Raw genomic sequence first — 17,509 nt, 5'->3', positions numbered from 1 at the left:
GAGCCCTGGGACCAGAGACTGGAAACCAGAACTCATCTATAATACAGTTGTTGAATTGCAAAGCTATCAGTCCTAGAGATCTCTGCTTGTGTCATTAAGCTGCACTCATTTATGTAAGGGCTTCAAAAGGAAGGTGGACAGTTTTGCCACACAGTCTGTGCCAAATCCCAATGCCTGATAGCATTTGGTGCGTTCTCTCGGGAGCCATAGGCTTGAATTCCAGCAAAGATATGGGATACAGGCCCTTCACCTCCTAAGCCACATGAATTTCTTCAGTACAGAAGTTAAGTACTATTTTCAGTCAAAACAAAAATGAAGTCAGTGTAATGGCATTTTCCAGGAGCCCTATTTGAAAAGCTTGCACAAAGCCTGCTTTGAATCCATTCACTAGATGTTCTTCAGGGATTTACACCTCATTCTACCTTGCTCCTGACTTTCAACATGGGCAAAGCACCTCATCACTCACATCAAGGCAGTTCAGAGAAAGCAAAGAAAAATGCTAGCCGCTAAAGAATTTACAAAATGTGAAAATAAAATGCCTACAAATTTTGGATAAGAGAATTTTTCTTTCAGATGGCTTTTTGGATGTACAAGTTTAAAGCCAGCCTATGTTTAGGAGAGACACATCATTACTTTAGTGTGTCTTCTCCTTTCTGAAGCCATCTATAATTCTGTGCATAAACATGTTATTCACTGATTCTCCATTACATATATATAAAAAAACCCCACAGTTTGCAAGTGTGACTTATGAATCTGGTTCTCATAACACCTATGACTACTATGATGCAGTACCTGCTAGAGGTGATTATAATTCAATATAGAAAATGACCACACTTTCCAAGAAAATAAAATCAAGGATTTACTAAGAGACAAATTTTTTAATAAATATGGAAATTAAATGTCTAGATTATCCTGATGCCATTACTGTGTGACTGACTGCACAGCTGGAATAGAATAGCACCTCTTATAGTACAGAAGGCATGAAGCTACTTACATTACCGTCAGTCAAAGCCAGCCTTCGATGTGTGGTAATTTTATATTGAAACAAATATTACATTATTATAATTAATGTTAATAAATTATAAGTAAATAAAAGTTAACCTATTTATCTTGATAATAAATAAATTTAATTAACTATGTACAATTTATATTGTAAATCATATCGTGCTTGAATGTTGAACTTTAGTCCTGATAATCTGCTCATAATACCTTCTGTAGATCTTAGCCAGAGGATGCTAATTAGTACCAATGCCATCAGTCAGATTCAGTCAGACTGCATATGTCCTTCCTTGCTGCTTTGTTCAAGCCTTGGTAGTATCTGAATATAGATGTGATGCTACTACACATTCATCCTGCTAAGTTGACTCCACTGGACTAAGAGAATAAAATATGGTATAACATGGAAGTTTAAAAAAAAGTTTAAAAAAAGAAGTGAAATCAAAGCATTCCTTCTTCATGATTTTCTGAACCCATACAAGAAGTGAGCTGGTACTTCCATACATGTGTTGGAAGTGCAGAATGGATGGTCTATGCAAAAGGTGATGGAAAATTGATAAATACTGGAAGGGAGACTGGAAACAAAGTTCTAAATGCATAAGACTTTTTCTTTTTTATGGTTGGAGAGATAAGAATATCTGTAAGAAATCAGTGACAGGATAGTTTTTAAAAACCATTTGAATATTGTAATATTTTTTACTAATTATACTACTGTGTTTAATCTTAAGATCAGAAGGAATTACATCTGAGTTTCTGTATAAAATAGGTTTGTCTCTAGAAATCCAGAACACCAAGGCCAAAACCAAAAATGACCGAGAGCCAAATTCTGAGATATTCACAGGACAACTTAGGAAATAACAGGTCAAATAAATCCTGCTAAGTAGCCTCTCCTGAAGTGTACCAGTTGAACCTTTTCTGGTTTAATTTTTAGCCCTGGGGATAAAGCTTTCCCCAAGAGTAAAACCAGTGTTTAAGTTTTTTACAGCAGTACCTCTGGCATTCTTGACTCCCCTGGAAATTTACACATCACATCTTCATTAAATTAGAAATACATATTGAATTGGTTTCTAAAGTAAAGTTCAACTCTCTCTGAAGATAAGTGAATGATATAAACAGTTGCCTGCGAGGTAGGCATCTCACTTTACTGCTCATAACACATTAAGCGATTTTGTGATTTGAGGGCCAAATTGTGGCCCTCCCCTCAGTTGATACCAGGGTAGACATAAGTATCTAATTCAGTGAGGTGATGAGCACCATGCGACGGAGAACCCAGAGCTGCTGATGAATCCTCTCAGAAGGACTGTGGCCTCACAACTTGGAGAAGAAAGCTGAAACACTGTGCATCCCAAACACACCAAACCAAATTTCGAGAGAAGAGGTAGAGATTTGCTCCATACATTTCTACTGCCACCACTTCCCTTGCACCAAGAGGAAACCACATGCAAAGTTACCTCAGACTCAGTATGAACACTAAAAGTGATACTATGAAAGTGAAACTTTCAACATCAATCACATCTCTAAATCTAGTCTCAGCCCCTGTGCACTGAAAAATAGTATTTCTTCACCTTGTAGCTTAAAAGCTATATATTTTGCCAATAACCATTATTCCAATCACTGCTGAGTTTCTCCCCCTCCAGTTCCAGACAGAAACAGGAAAACAAGGCAGATCCTACACAATTCAGTAAGTATAATACAGGATATTAAAGTTGGGAGAATGTGAGATTTTAAAATGTGCCTGTACGTTTCGTGTCTAAGACACAATACCTGATAACTGTTTCATTTTTTTACCAACTCAGATATTTTGCGATGCAGCATGGTTGCTATAAACCAGTCTGACCAGCTGTAAATCAGTAGCTGACCAGAGCTCAGTGGAGACAGCTAAATCCAGCTAACTAGAGTGGAAGACACAGACCCATAGAACAGCCTTTGGGTTGTAAAGGACCTTCAGAGGTCACCTAGTCCAACACTGGGGTCTCAGGGCAGAGACACAAATACATCTGAACCTTGCCATTTGCTAAAGAGATGCCTCCTCCCCAGCAAGCTGCAAGCTGTGGGGAGAGAAGAGGCACTGAACCTTATTTACATGAATGGGGATTAGCAGTGAGAGAAGCACTGCCTTCAGTAGAGTTTGCACTGAGGGAAATAAAATGTGAAAAACCTATGTTGCATAGACATTTGGGGGTTTTGCTTCCTAACGTTTGTCTTCTTCTCTTAGTTCATGAGGTTGTTGCAATATTAAATCTGCTGCTATCGTGTGTGTCAGAAAAGGCCTAGACATATCTCTGATGCCATGCAGGGTTCACCACTCATCTTCATGGCTCCTGGGTTCTGACAGCACAAGAAGGGCCCAGCTGAGCTGGTACTAAATGGAGGCTTTACTGCAAACATTCCCCTCTATTTCTTTCACTGTCAGGACTAAGCTCCTTCATTCTTCACTGGTAACAAGTGCAGATCTGTCACCCTGCTGATCCACAGCATTGCCACAAACTCCTGTTTTAATTCAAAAGTCCAAAAAGGATATGCTTGGTGTTGGGGACTGTATACTCATTTCTGAGAAAAGATAGGAATAAAAGGAAGGGGGTTTCCCCTGTGGCATTTGCCACTTCATCACAGGAATCCCTGTCCCTCTGTTTTCAAAAACATTGCTGATTGTTGAGGTTGCAGTGCTCAGAACTTCCCTGGGGAATGTAAACGCCGGATGATGACAGCTTTAGGTAACAAAGACAATGCCTAATAGGCCAACTGGGTGGCCAGCCTCCAGAAAGGAAACACAGACACAGCCTGAAGAACTCCTGCTGCACTTGTACTGCACCTTCAGATTAGACAGTCAAGAGTAGTAGTTTGCTTATTTGACTCTTTTATTGTCCTGCTCCTGTCTGTTCCTGCTCAGTTATCACTCACTTTTATTTTCTAGACTTTCTTGTCCAAATGGCTCCAGGCAACTTACGGTGCATAAGCTATGGTAATCATGAATGCAGAACATGAGGTTGCACGGTGAACAGCTGATGTACATTTTCCTTTTCAGGGGTCAAAAAGCACATTGCAAACATTCATTTGCTAAATCTCATGCAGAATCTCTCTGAGGAAGATGTCACTTATGTTAAACCAGCAAATTAGCAGTATTATCTCCCTATCAGTTAGGAAGAAGTTTTATTTTTTCCCCACAAACATTTGCAGGTAATGTTTAACTGTGATTTTCATGATTTACATTGTACTTTTCAAAATCATACCTTATTTTTCAAAGCATGGAGAGAGCCCCGTCTTTCAGATTTGCATCTCAGAACATCAAAATTCACCACACAGCAGCATGGGAGGAAAAAACCCCACATTTCTTGAAAGTTCATCGCTACAGTTTTCTGCATCAGTAACTTCAATGGGATGCTTTAGACCATTTTCTTCCTATTCTTTGAGACTGAAATCATTTGATTTATCCCCATATAAAAGGCTTTACTATGTAAATAATTAACCATCTTTAGAACTATGCAGTTTTGTATCCTGTTCCTGCAGACACTACGCATACAAAATTGTCTTTGGAGTTATTTGAGAACTTAGGACGCACTTCTAGGAGGTTGTTCAAAGAAGTGGTGGAGTCTCCATCTTTGGAGATATGCAAAAGCCATCTGGACACAGACTTGGGCAACCAGTTCTAAATGGCCCTGCTTGTGCAGGAGAGGTAGACCAGATGATTTCTAAAGGTCACTTCCCATCTCACCCCTATTGTCACCATCATTAATAAGCAGAAATGCATATGAATGCAGGAATACAGCAGCATACGTGCACATCAAGGAAACAAACTGTTATTCATATTCAGTGAGGTTAAGGGAAAATTTACTCCCATTATGGATTCAGATCAATACTTACAATTCAAGGAGCCTAGTGACAGAGCATCCAATTAATAGGTTATAAACAAAACTGGTTACAGTGTTTACTTTGAAGTACAAACCAGCTGTCATAGGATTAAGAATGCACTGGGGAAAAAAAGTACAATTTCTGATTTTCATCCGGGTGTTCCTTACAATGTTATAAAATAGCCCTGATTTTAAGGTGAACAGAGTTTGCCAAAAAAAATAATAGTATTGGTAGGATTGTGTCGAATAAAGAATAAGAAAGGGTGATTAGCCATAAACACTTCTGTGAGAGGCATAGATCTCCTCACAATGCTAGCTCCTGTACCAGCTGCTGCTACGGTGCCTTCCTCATTGACTTCCACATACGTCTTATGGATAACATTTGACAGCACCAGAGATTTTGCAAACGACATTGCAGAGAGGTCAACTTTTGATTCAGTGAAGATATCAGTCATCCCCATCTCTTGTAACACCTCATTGAGGTTAAATGTGTCTTCAAGCTTGAATCGGGGGAGGTAGACCTCCACTGTTGTCTCAAACATGTTCTCTACAGAGGTCCACAGCATTAAATTTTCATAGGTCATTGTGCTTTCAATCTAAAAGATGGGGGGGAAAAAGAGATTAAAATAGGTGGGCAAGTTTAAAAATTTAGATCTTTACCCACTGTTAATTCAGACAACTAACTTTCATTTCTAGCCCATGATATAAACTGCCTTACCTGCTCCAGCCCACTGGTAGATCCATCAGCCACATCACCTGGCAGCAGGATGATCATGCTCAGTGACTTCTGAGCATAAGGGAGTTCAAGGATCTGAGCACCCACCTCCTCAATGTAGCCTAGTTTAAATGTGCCTTTCTGATACATCATCTGCACAGGTTTTTTTCTGTTCTATTGAAAAGAAAATATGAAGTCACTTACGCCATACAGCCCTTACTAACACCTCTTCCCAACAGGAGAAGCAAGTTAAGTTCCCAAAACACCCTTACCTTACCTTAATCACGGGGCATTGGACATTGTGCTTCTGCAGTGATCACACTTTCCAGAGTAAATAGTGTTAAGATTTACAGAATGTAGATGTACCTGATTCAGTTTAAAATCTCTCTGTACTGTTTTTTGTTCCTCAAACTTGTGTTCCCAGGATGCTTTGAAGTAGATGACATTCACCAGCACCAGCAATGCATGTCCATCAATCACACCAGGAGCAAAGAGTTCCTTGATTTTACCTGAGGGGAATTTTGAAATACGTAAGTATTTATTAGTTGTCATTAAGACTCTGGATTTAGACTCAATAACTGGCCTGTGAACTTAGTTTTGGGAAAACTTAGGAACTTTTGGTTTATTCAAAGGACAGAAAAAATATAAGTAAACAAATGGTAGATTCCTCTGCACTGTTACCAGCCAGGGAGCACAGGGGAACTGGGGGTCACCAAATTAGCCAGTTGGCACTGCCAGTGACCATACGTATGTGTCAGGTGACATTTATCATGGTAAAAGAGACAGCACCATTAAACACATATTTTGGTTTGCATGAGGGCATCTTTTCCTTCCTATCAAGCACAGCACTTAACTGGCCATGGAGCTTTTGACTTTCTACACAGAGGCTGAGGTAGGAGTTAGCAGGTCCACAGGCTTCATATGAGCACCCAGACCAAGGATGGTTCCTAAACCTGTCTGAGGTGGCTTCTGAACTTTCAGCTCTCTTACTGGGAGCCAACTGTTAACAGCTCTTCCCCACACCAATCACAGGCTGCTCTGCCAGTACAAGGACAGGCTTGGTCAGGAGATGGGCAACTGAGAAATTGCAGAAGCCATCAAATCTATTTTCCTGTTCTGAGGAAGTTCTGGTTTACGTTCAGCCAGAAGATTTAGAAAATTTTCATCCCACTGCTACTGCAGATCTGGTAAAACTAAAGGAAAATGGCAGATATCATGTTTAGTCCAATCAGCAAAAGCCAATGGCCCCTGCTGTCCTGTTATGGGCAACAGCTGGTTAAATGATGTCACTTGTGATGGTGAGTCTTGCCGGTGCTCACATCTCTCATCTTTGTGGGCATTGCTTTACATATAACCAGGTCCCCAGATGGGCTCTCTCTCCACCACCACTCTTCCTGGCTGCTCCCAGTCTCACCATGAATCTCATGGCTTCCATCCCCTGCTGTATCTGCATTTGTGGCTGTTTGCAGAAGCAGTTGGTCTGGTCAAGCCTTATAGGTATTACTGTAGTTACCATGCCAGCCATAAGGATGGGAATACGAAAGTATTTGACAACAAACATATTTTTAATTCAGAAATAATTTATCTGGTAACTTTCAAGAGTGGATGGGAAGACAAACTGTATTTAAACAGCATAAGAGTGAACACCCAGACATGTAGACAGGCCTTTGCTTTTCATATTCTGGAATTTCATTTGTTGAAGCAGTGTAAGAAAGCAGCGAGAGTATGACAATGGTTTTGCTTTGTTTTACCTTGTGTCTCACTCTCAACCCAAGCATTAATTTTTCTTCTGGCAGCTTCAACAGCACCATGAAAGTCCACTGTTTGCAGCATTGCTCCATACAGTTCCTTGGTACACATTAGAAATTGCTGTAAAGCAAAATAAAGATTATGACTTGATCAGGTCTATTAAGCACTTATTCCCTTTGGAAAGAAATCAATGGTTCAACAGTGTTTTAGAAATGGTGAGGGACCTTTTGACTTCATAAGGCAAAGTTTCATTTTGGAAACATTAACTATCTGAAGTTTATTCAGAGAATCTTTGAAAACAAGATAATTATTATATTGTATAGGCAAAAAAGGTAAATAAGTAACAAGAAAACCAGGAGAAAGAGTCTTCTCATGGAGAACTGCACAACTGATGTCCAGGTAAAAAAACAATAAAGAGAGAAAATGTGAAATATGTTTTTTGATGCTCAAGTATCCAAATAACTCAACAGAAATAACTGACAGAAAAGTTAAAAAGTGACTAGCAAGATAGCCTTACCAAGTAATCTCAAGACCACTCTTTATTCAGTAAGAAAGGAGCAAGAAATTCAGGACAGCAGCTCTGTGCATGAATCTGTTCAACATCCCAGGTGATAAGTCCTCTCCAAACTTACTGCTGCCCCAGAAGTAGGTAGTTTACAGACAGCTTGAATAGGACATTTTTTGGCTGTTGGTTCACCTCTGGCTAAGTGTAGCCATGCCAAAAGGGAACAGCCTTCTGCTTTATTTTTGTTCTGTAGCTATTGATATCCACAAGGTAGTTTGTTTTATTTTAAATAAAATAACTGAAAGTTGACAATCTTGTCTCTTTCCCACAAGCCCCAAGAGATATAGCTCCAAGAAGCACACTGAGTGCTCCAAAGCATAAACAAGAGGGGCAACAGTGAGATTCGGTTAAAGGGAAGCTTGAGGTCAGGGCCACAGCAATTAGCAGATACAGGTAACTTACCTGCTGGATTTCAAATCCTTGTTGTATAAAGAGATTGTTGGCCAGGGTTAAAACATATCTTTCGCCAAGGTTTTGTAGTTGCAAAAGCAATGTCTGGAACACTTTATGGTTAAGGTCTCCATCCTTGTTACACTGGGATTATTACAAACACAACAATTAAAATTATTCCTCTGTATAGCTTTGGTTTTTAATTTGCATCTTAATTAAATTACGCTGTAAGGCTAACTCCTGCTGAAGTAATTTTTAGATCCAGCTACTCCAAGCTTTGTAGCCTGATCCTCTTTCAGATGAAATCACTGAAGGCTTTGGTATTGACTTATTGAAAGGTTTGGCCCTTAATAAAATAACACCTTGTATCAGGCATTTCCAAGAGGATTAGGTAGACTCCGAGCCTGTGATCTTGACTCCCTCCAGTGGCAAACTAGTGCTTTACCCCTACTAACCTACCTCACAGGGAAGACAGTGTTCCAGTGCTCCCCACCCAAGGACGCACCTGTGAGAAGGAAGGCTGTCTCTCCCGGGTTTCTTTTGGCTCCATTTCTGGGGCTGCATTCTCTTGATCATATCCAAGGCTCATTGCTCCTGCAGATTTCCTTACGTGGAGCACCTGCAGTTGAAGATGCCAAGTTATGGCAACTGTAACTGGGATAAAAGCATTTTCCTCGATTTAAGGCTTTGCTATGCTGCCCTGGATAAGTGGTGTAGATTTATAAAATATGTTTTCTAAGCTTCACTTATCAGCTGAAATGGCAGACTTGAAATTGTTCATATACTCATGTTCAGACTCACATGTCTATGTTAACAAACCCAGAAGAACTTGCACTTAATCCCTCAAAGTGTTACTCTTCCTTACTCCAGAATGTTTATATTTGATTTGTGTTTCATTGCTACAGTTACCTTAAATTTCAAAACAAAAAGTTGCCCCAAGCACAGAGATAAAAATGCTTTTCTTTGAAAACATCAAAATTGGATTCTTGCAACCATTCTTAAAATTGGCATCAGCTTAGAAATATATCAAAACCATAGTGCTCTTAATGGAAACCAGTCCTCGTTTCTAATGTGCAAATATCTCACTGAAAAATTTCCAGCAGCTTCTCCATTACAATAATGTTGCATCATACATAGACTTACTCTTTTTATTGAGGATACTGTTATTAAGCAGTCCCCATTTCTTTCCTAAAACAAGCAGCAGTCCCTGTGTATAGGGTTGATGTGGCATCATTATGGTAGCCAGGGGGCTGAAGGCCTTTGTATGAAGAGAACAGACTCTATATGTCAAAATGAGCTGGTTCAGCCAGCTCCAGAATGAGTCAAGTCTGTTTTGCCGTGACAGTAATTGCCAAGTGATGTCCCTGTCCTTATCTTGACCCACAAGCTTTTTAATCTTATTTTCTCCTCCTGTCCTTGTAGAAGAGGGAGAGCAAGAGAATGTCTGGATGGGTGCCTGGCAGCCACCAGCCAAGGTCAACCCACTACACTCTGGAATCCTCACAAGGAGAGCACATCTACCTTGGCTGTGGGTGATCCAGCAGTCAGACTGTGCACGTGGTACTGTTAGAATATGATGCATTAAAATGTACCAGTACAGAGTCAGCTACTGAGAAGAACTTTTGTCTTAGGATTATTGGGTTTTTACCACAAATAGGCTCAAACAAGAAAAGAGAAGAAAGGTTGTAGAAAGCAGAACTTGTCCTGCAGGGAGTAAAGACACAGTGATTGAAGGGGTCTCTGTGAGGTGAGACACTTTGACTCTTGAACGTCATAAGTGACAAGTGAGCTAATGCTTCCAGCCATGCAGATGCAACTACTTCAGGTTTCTGCAGCTCTCCCCACTGCCCACCCAGACACAACTTGAGGATTCTCATAACAACCACAACAAGAAACTCTGATCTGTAATTTTGAAACCAAGTCTGATATTCTGACAGCAGGCTTGGGGAAAGCCAGAGTGCCCCACTGTGCTGTACTGCCGCCTCCCATTCAGTCCTTGTTCCTTGCTCTTGTGTGGGGGCATGATGAGACTCACACTAGCTGATGGCAAGGATCATAGTGCACCAAGCACGACTGTGAAGGCAGAATCTGTGCCTGCATTTGTGCAGGTTTCCTATGAGACCCTTGCACATGTGTCGTGCTAGGATGCCCAACATTTTCATTAAGGGAACAGCAAGAAATGAGGAAGCATCTCGGCATGGTTTGTTAATACTTACCTTTTCTATCTGAGCAGCAGTGTTGTTTCTTGCACCTAGATGGATCAGGGCCAGGGCAACAGAGATGCTCATTGGAGAGAAGACGATATTTGTGTCCTCTGCATTTCTGTTGAGCTTATTGTAGAGATCAAGGCAAAACTCAGTAACTGGTCTAGAAATGGAGTTCATCATGAAGCATCTGGTAACTGGGAGCACAAAAGAATGAAGGAATTTAATGCAGCTTGTCTAGCTAGACACTATGAAGCACCTGTCTGCCCTGAGTTTATCCCATAGCTGGTTGCTAAATAATAAAAGTTTTCTAAATTCTGGGAGTTTGAAACAGCCAACCTTGCACATATTTGTCAGTCTGTAATGTACAGATGTATCAAGCACACAGAGGGTCTGGAAAAGGGACCTACACACACATAGGGTCCTCAGAAAGGACCCTTTTTTTGTCTTATCCCATGCTGTGTCTTATTTCAGCTTATGATATTGAAATCAGTCAGCTATGGATTAACATTTTCCTCCTCCAAACTGGTTTGATGGATACAGTTGCAACAACTCTTTTCTCTTTTAACAAAATACAGTGACACAGTCTTGGTGACAGAAACTATGCCTGCATATAACCATGTGTGGTAACCAGAGCTGTAGTATACAGGTTTCAAGCAATAGGTTTATAAAAATAAAATCACTATTAGTTGAATGTTTTCATACATCAAAAAGGGTAATTAACAGCTATGGAGACTGAACTACATGTGGAAACATTAACAGTTTGAAATACACTTTTTCACGTCTCGTGAGTTTTCCAGGAGCCACAGATTCAGGCAGGATACATAACTAAAAATTCCAAACAAAGTAATAGCTCAAGAGCCCTGAAAAAAATTTTGTAATTCCTGCTCAATGATATAACAAGATCTGTGTCAATCTCTTCTTTTGTACTAGAAACATTACAGTCTGATACCTTTCCCATGGGTCATTTACTTTCAATTCACTCTGCTAAGAACAAGTTAGGACCAAGTTCAGCTTGGTCCTTGCAAGGAGGAGACTGTGAAGAAAAAGAGGGTTATAAACTCCTTTCCTGAATCTTACAAGAATAGTAAAGGTGTTATGTGGATATGAGTGGGATCACACAAACTTTTACGGAATCATTATACCAAAAAAAACCAAAAACCAACAAAAAACAAACCACATCACTTTCAGTATCAAACAAATAATATTTTGAACAGCACAAATGAAAAAAATGTATGAAAAGCAAAGCATACACTCCCGTCTTCTTGCAGACATAGAGCTAGGTAGCTATGGTCTGTGTTTCAGAAAGATGATTTATTTAGGGGAAAATATATGGCCACAGTATGGAGAGAAGTCCTTCATGTCTCCCATGGCACAGATCTGGCTGGCTTTCCCTCTCAGTCTGCACTGGGACTAGCATGGGTCAGGTCCATAGCAAGTTGCCACAGTTCCTCTCAATTTTAAAAACAAGTCAGTGCACAGCCAAGTGGTTATGCCCAGTGCCCACAGAAGGCCATGGCACAGCAGGCAGGCACTCCTTCTCAGCCCTATCTGCCTGGCTGCTGCAGCCTGCTAGGCAAAGTTACATGAGGAGCTCCAGTTTGTGTCACCAGAGGTTAAGGGTGGGGAAAGGCTTGTGAAAAGCTGAACTTCAGGATCATTTATCAGCAGGGGCCGTATACAGCCTGTTCTGGGCTGTCACTGCCCCTCTGAGAGTGGTCTAGAGCCTTCATGGGGAGTGTTGACTGGTGCTGGGGACCTCCGTCTCCTATCACCCTGCTCTCCCACTGAGGCCCCAGTTCTACCGCAGCCACAGCCCCCACCTCACAGAAACCCTGTCCTTTACAGAGTTTTCTTTTTTCAAAGAGCTACTCAAAATGTCTTGCACCATTCTTAAAATGCAGAGTGCAGCTACCTCTTACTCAGCCATGAGCCAGGTGTGCATTTTGCATGAGAAGCTGGAACTCAGGTGCCAGAAGAAGTTGCCAGGGCATTGGTGTTGACATGGCTCAGCCAAGATGCAGCATTTGTCTGTGCAAACCATCTTAGCCCACAGCAAGTGCCAGACAACAGGAATGAACTCAGTCCACAGAAAAACAAACTGAGCCTAAGACAGATTGCTGCAGAGGATTGGAAGAGCTGAAAGGTCAAGTTTCTGAATACATGAAGGTGTATTGTGTGGCAAATGCAGACATTTCTTGCCATTTGACTAGCTTGAAAAGCACAGTAATAATCCATGCTTCATCCTGTTTCTGAATGAAGCTCTGTGGAAAGAACACGTGATGCTGAAAGAAAAAGTTCGTGTATGTTTCATACTGAGACATTTGTTTTACCCTGAAGTCCAGAAGTACTTCACACAGAGACCTAATACAAATGGAGAAAAGAGAGGAGAAAGACCCAAAAAATTCTCTGCACAGAGAAATCAAAGATCAGTTTTATCTCATTAATTCTGAAAACAGTAGTTCTAGCTCTGCTATTCGTGTCTTTGTATGAAATATGGTTTTCATTTTCCTTTTAGTAGTACAGTCATCTTACCACAAGACATTGCACTAAATAATCATTTCTCTTTTGTTCTACCTTCACATCCTACTATTCAGAAACTTCTGGAAAAAAAACTCAGTGCACCTTCAGTTCTTAAGTTATTATTGCTCTACTTCCATATCTCTGGAAAAATCTGAAATGAAGCTGTGAAATCAGTCATGGTGAACGTAGGCCATGAGGCACATTGTAGGTGTGCCCAAACTTCAGAACAAGTCAGGGAGAAAAAAAGAGTTAATAAACTTACTCAGTGGGAAGGAGGCACCTCCACCCCACCCTGCAGGGAAAGGGCTGCATACAAAGAATGGAGGGAGAGGCCAGGATCTAGGAACAGGTTTTAAAAGCGAGTGTCTGGCATACTGAGGTGGCCACTCCTTTTGCAAAAGCAGCAGGCTGTCCTCAGGGAGACATCCAGGTGCAAACACTACAGCCAACTCCATGGTTTTGTAAGTGGGAACTACTTAGAGAGCTGCCCTAGAAACCCAAAGGAAGGAGAGGGAAGTATGGGTTGGTCAAGGAACTTTCTTACTGAAGACTTAAAGGATTTAGTGAACTTTCTTAATCTAGATTGGGGTGGGCACGAGTGTGTGAATGATTCCACACCATTAAGTCTTCTGTATAATCTGTGTAATAATTCAATCAGAGTTTTGGAGCTACTGCAAGGACTGTGGCATTTGGAGAACACCTACATGGTGGACAACGAATGGTAATGTTACTTTTAAATAATCTTGGGGTGACAAGAAGGGACAATATTAAGAGCAAAATAAGTGTTCCAGGAAGATCCTAGCTGCTGTTCTGCACTAGTCAAAGCATGTGCATTGAGCATTATCAATAGTGCAGAACCACTGATGAAGGGAGATGCTTTGCACAATAGTTCATCAGCATTTAACACAGTCCAGCAGATGGAAATTACTGGTGCTGCTGTATGTGAGCAAAAGCCACCCAGAAAAATAGCTTCCTTCAGAAGAAACCACTGCATACCACAGACCTTGCAAGGATGACAAACTTCTTCCATGCCTGTGTGAAATGACAAACACTTCTCTATAACTATTCATGATCTGTCCTCCCTTTATAGTTTTGTTTTTGGTTAAGGGTAAATGAAATCTAAATTAAAATTATCAAAGCATTAAAAAAAACCCTGTGCTCAAATCTATCATAATTATTGGGTGTATTTAGATTATATTATTCAGTCAACAGAAGGAGGCAGTAAATAGGGCAGAGAGGCTGAGAGGTGTAGCCTTGGTTTTAAGGTAATTCTGTATTTCATACAAGGTAAGTAAGAAGGAATCTGTTTTCTCTGACGCCACATGGTACTTCCTATTGCATGTTTTACTTATTCAATCTGCTTTCCATTAATGTGCTTTAATACACATTCATCTCATACACAAAGGAAGACAGAATAGGCAGAAATTACATGTGTCTATCCTAGAAAAAGATCACACGACAGATAGTGCTGTTTCCTCACACGAACATTGGTAGAAGTTACTTTCTTATTTTTCATGGCCATTCTCACAAAAAGAAAATTCCAAAAGTTTCCGTGATGATTTGGAGTGAAAGGGACAAGGAGCACATAAGAAAAATTAAATTTCCTACAACACAGAAATTCTAATCATTCCTAAATGACACAAAACATTTCCAAAGTAACATACTTTAAATTAAAAAGCAATACATTTCAGTAAAAAACAAGTTTTCAAGCAAAATTGTGCCAATTTCATTTTCCAAACAACCTAGCCTCTCAGGATGCTACTTTTATGCCAGAAAGCCTTTTTACTGACTGCTTTTATTAGTTTGAATCAGTCCCTCCAGTATCTTCTATACCTCATTCTAGGCTAATTATTTCTGCACAAACAGACATGGATATACATTGGCATGTTGCAGGCTGTACAGTGGCAAGTTATTTGCTGTGCCTGTGTGTAGCTGCACAGGCAAGCTTCTAAACGTTGTTGCCAAACCCAGGAGCTAATATTTTGCTGGCTAAGACTAGCATCCCCACTAAAAGACCCAAAATCTTAAAACCATTCCACTCTCTCTATTTTATAGAGTCATGGTTCAGGAACATAAACAATTTCCCCGGCAGCAGGGATCAGAGTACAGGGCAAATACCTAAGAACCCAATAAAAGAATTGCAGGATCTCTCTCTCATCTAGTGAACATTTCAAGGCTTTTTCTTTTGCCATGGAAAGCTGAGAAAAGAAGTTAAATTAACATATATCTCCCACTCTGTGGGTGAGTTTGCTCAGGTCATCAGCATCATCATTTTACATGAAGCCTGTTTCTACCAGAGTAGGTAGAGGTGCTCTGAAGGAGCCTGCATTTCAGCCCTTCTGGACATACAGGCAGAAGAGCATCTACTTTCTCGTATAAGCCACTGAGCTCATTAGTCCTGTAGAAGTTAGACCACAGTGGATGGACAGAGATGTTCTGTGGAAATTTCAGATTCGAAAGCCTGTGAAATTTAGGCAAGAATCTTTAGATTGATATCTTTGGGCATATATTCCTAAATTCCTCATTCATATCCCACAGAAGACCAGCTCCTTTGTGTGAGCCACCTGAATTTCAGCAGTGTGTTTTGCTGCCTGAAGCCTGTAAACCCTCTCTGTTCCATCTGTAAACATGATGTTTACTTTACCAGCCTGTAGACTACTTTGGATCTGCCAAAAAAAATATTACATGTTATTTGGGGGGGGAAAAACCAACAAAAACAACATAGAATTTTTACCTTCTTGCCTGAAGAGGTTAAATGAAGAGCACAACAGCTGAGCTCTGGAGCACGTTCCTGTGACTACCGTATTACAAAAATCTCCCACTCTCTTGTTCAATCTCTAACCAATTGCTGCTGATAGCAGCATGTTGCAGTTCAATGTGAATGCCATCAACATGAGGTTTCCTCACAGAAGACTGGTAAACCTGCATCTAGCAATATGCTATTAGCACTTCTCTCAAGGCTGCCCAACAAGTTTGGCAGGCAATATCTGCTGGCAACATCTCCTGATTGCAATGCCAAGTCACCCTCAGCTGGAAAACTGATCATTAAACCTGGAGATCCATGGCTGCACTGCTGTGTGTAGTCCCTTTAAAATTTGATGGGGTCTGGCTTGTACACAGGTGTTTGCATGCCAAGATTGTTTGGACTGAGCTTGCTTGCATAGAACAAATGAATGGGAAACACATGAGCTTTATGTTGCCTACAGCCATCTCTCTCTCTCAGGTAAGGAGTCGGCTTTACCTGTATGGAAGGAGCTTAATTAGAGAAGGGAAGAAGTATTTCCTTGAAGTGTAACAGGAATTCCCAGCCAGGAGGTATTCGTTTAAATCCTTGGAGTTAAGAATAAAAGAAGGCCAGAAGTGGTTGATCACATAGGTTAAGTCTCCAGTATAGGGTGAGAAGGAAGTGAAGAACAGGAAGCATGGAACTGCATCAGCACAGTGTTTGATCTCCGCTAAGCAGCACGACTGAGCTCAAGTGCAGCACTGGGTTATAGCAGCTGGTCTCAGAGATCAAAATTGATCTAGGGTTGTATGTGGCTTTGCAATCCTGAAAATTTTATGTCTTTCCTTTCTCACCTCTTCTTTCTTCCTACAAAGCATAAAACTGGCTTTGTATTTGTAGGATCTTTGAGGGATCAAACATGGTAAGCAGGAAAGAGAAAGATCGCCCAGCATCACCTTGCCCTTCCCACAGTTTCCTTCTAGTGCTGAAGCTGGACTACCCTCTTCCTTAGGCACAGCTCCCATCAGCTTTGCTGTTCCTTTCTCCTCTGCCAAGGTCTCAGCCCAGTTGGCCAGGCTCCAGTGCTCTCATCCAAAAAGGGGGATTTGTAAGCAATGCAAGACACAAGGATAAAGCGAGTGTTCTTGTTACCTCTATTCTTTTCCTCGCTTTTTTGCTTTCATTTGCCATTAACTTCTTTGTTTCTGTTTTTCCTTCCTTCATGTTTCTGTAGTGCTCCTTAGTCTTCCTCCTAAGGTCTTTCTTTCTCTATTTTTAAAACTTATTTATTTATACACATTGCCTTGTGATGCTTTTGTGAGTCCTAGACTCTTTTCAGTGAAAGTCTAGGTATTTTTTAGTATCTCGCAGGACTTTCTTTCTTCCAACCTCTGTGCTTTCTCCCTCCCTCCTACATTGACATTGTTCCTTCACTGACTTATTTTACTTGCTATGCTATATATTCCCTCAGAACTTCTTTGACTGACATCAGTTTAACTGCTTTGCCTCAGGAAATGTCAATGTATGTGGAAATCTTGTCTTTTCTAGGCCCTTAGGATACTACATTAACGAAAGTGTCCTGCTTTTCCAGTAAGGCAAATTGGCCCTACCTTGCATTTTTCAAGTTTCAAATCCAAACTGCTCTTCCCCACAAACAGCTTTTGCTACCACCAAACATTAAAATGTATCCCTTCTCCTCAACCAAATGCTAGGAGCAGGAAGTGGGCAATGACTGTGCAGATGAGCAAATGATGAGATGACTAGGCACATAACACTACAGTTTGCAACTGCCTG

The 17,509-nt window shown here is 40.7% G+C and overlaps 1 protein-coding gene across 1 annotated transcript; it reads right to left on the bottom strand.

The window, feature by feature from the left end:
- Positions 1-5,035: 5,035 nt before the first annotated feature.
- Positions 5,036-16,078, bottom strand: LOC108504087 (serpin B11-like; the record flags this gene model as incomplete). The annotated part of the gene is given in 10 exon segments (XM_017828711.1): positions 5,036-5,440; positions 5,563-5,733; positions 5,926-6,068; positions 7,311-7,428; positions 8,276-8,407; positions 8,769-8,882; positions 10,480-10,657; positions 15,709-15,819; positions 15,821-15,894; positions 15,896-16,078. Coding segments are annotated over 10 exon segments (1,629 nt in total), but the record flags the coding sequence as incomplete, so codon positions are not given.
- Positions 16,079-17,509: the final 1,431 nt, after the last annotated feature.

The sequence above is a fragment of the Lepidothrix coronata genome, unplaced genomic scaffold (assembly GCF_001604755.1).
Source record: "Lepidothrix coronata isolate B3197 unplaced genomic scaffold, Lepidothrix_coronata-1.0 Scaffold152, whole genome shotgun sequence".
In the NCBI taxonomy this organism is placed as follows: Eukaryota; Metazoa; Chordata; class Aves; order Passeriformes; family Pipridae; genus Lepidothrix; species Lepidothrix coronata.
This window is presented reverse-complemented; position numbering and strand designations above follow the sequence as displayed.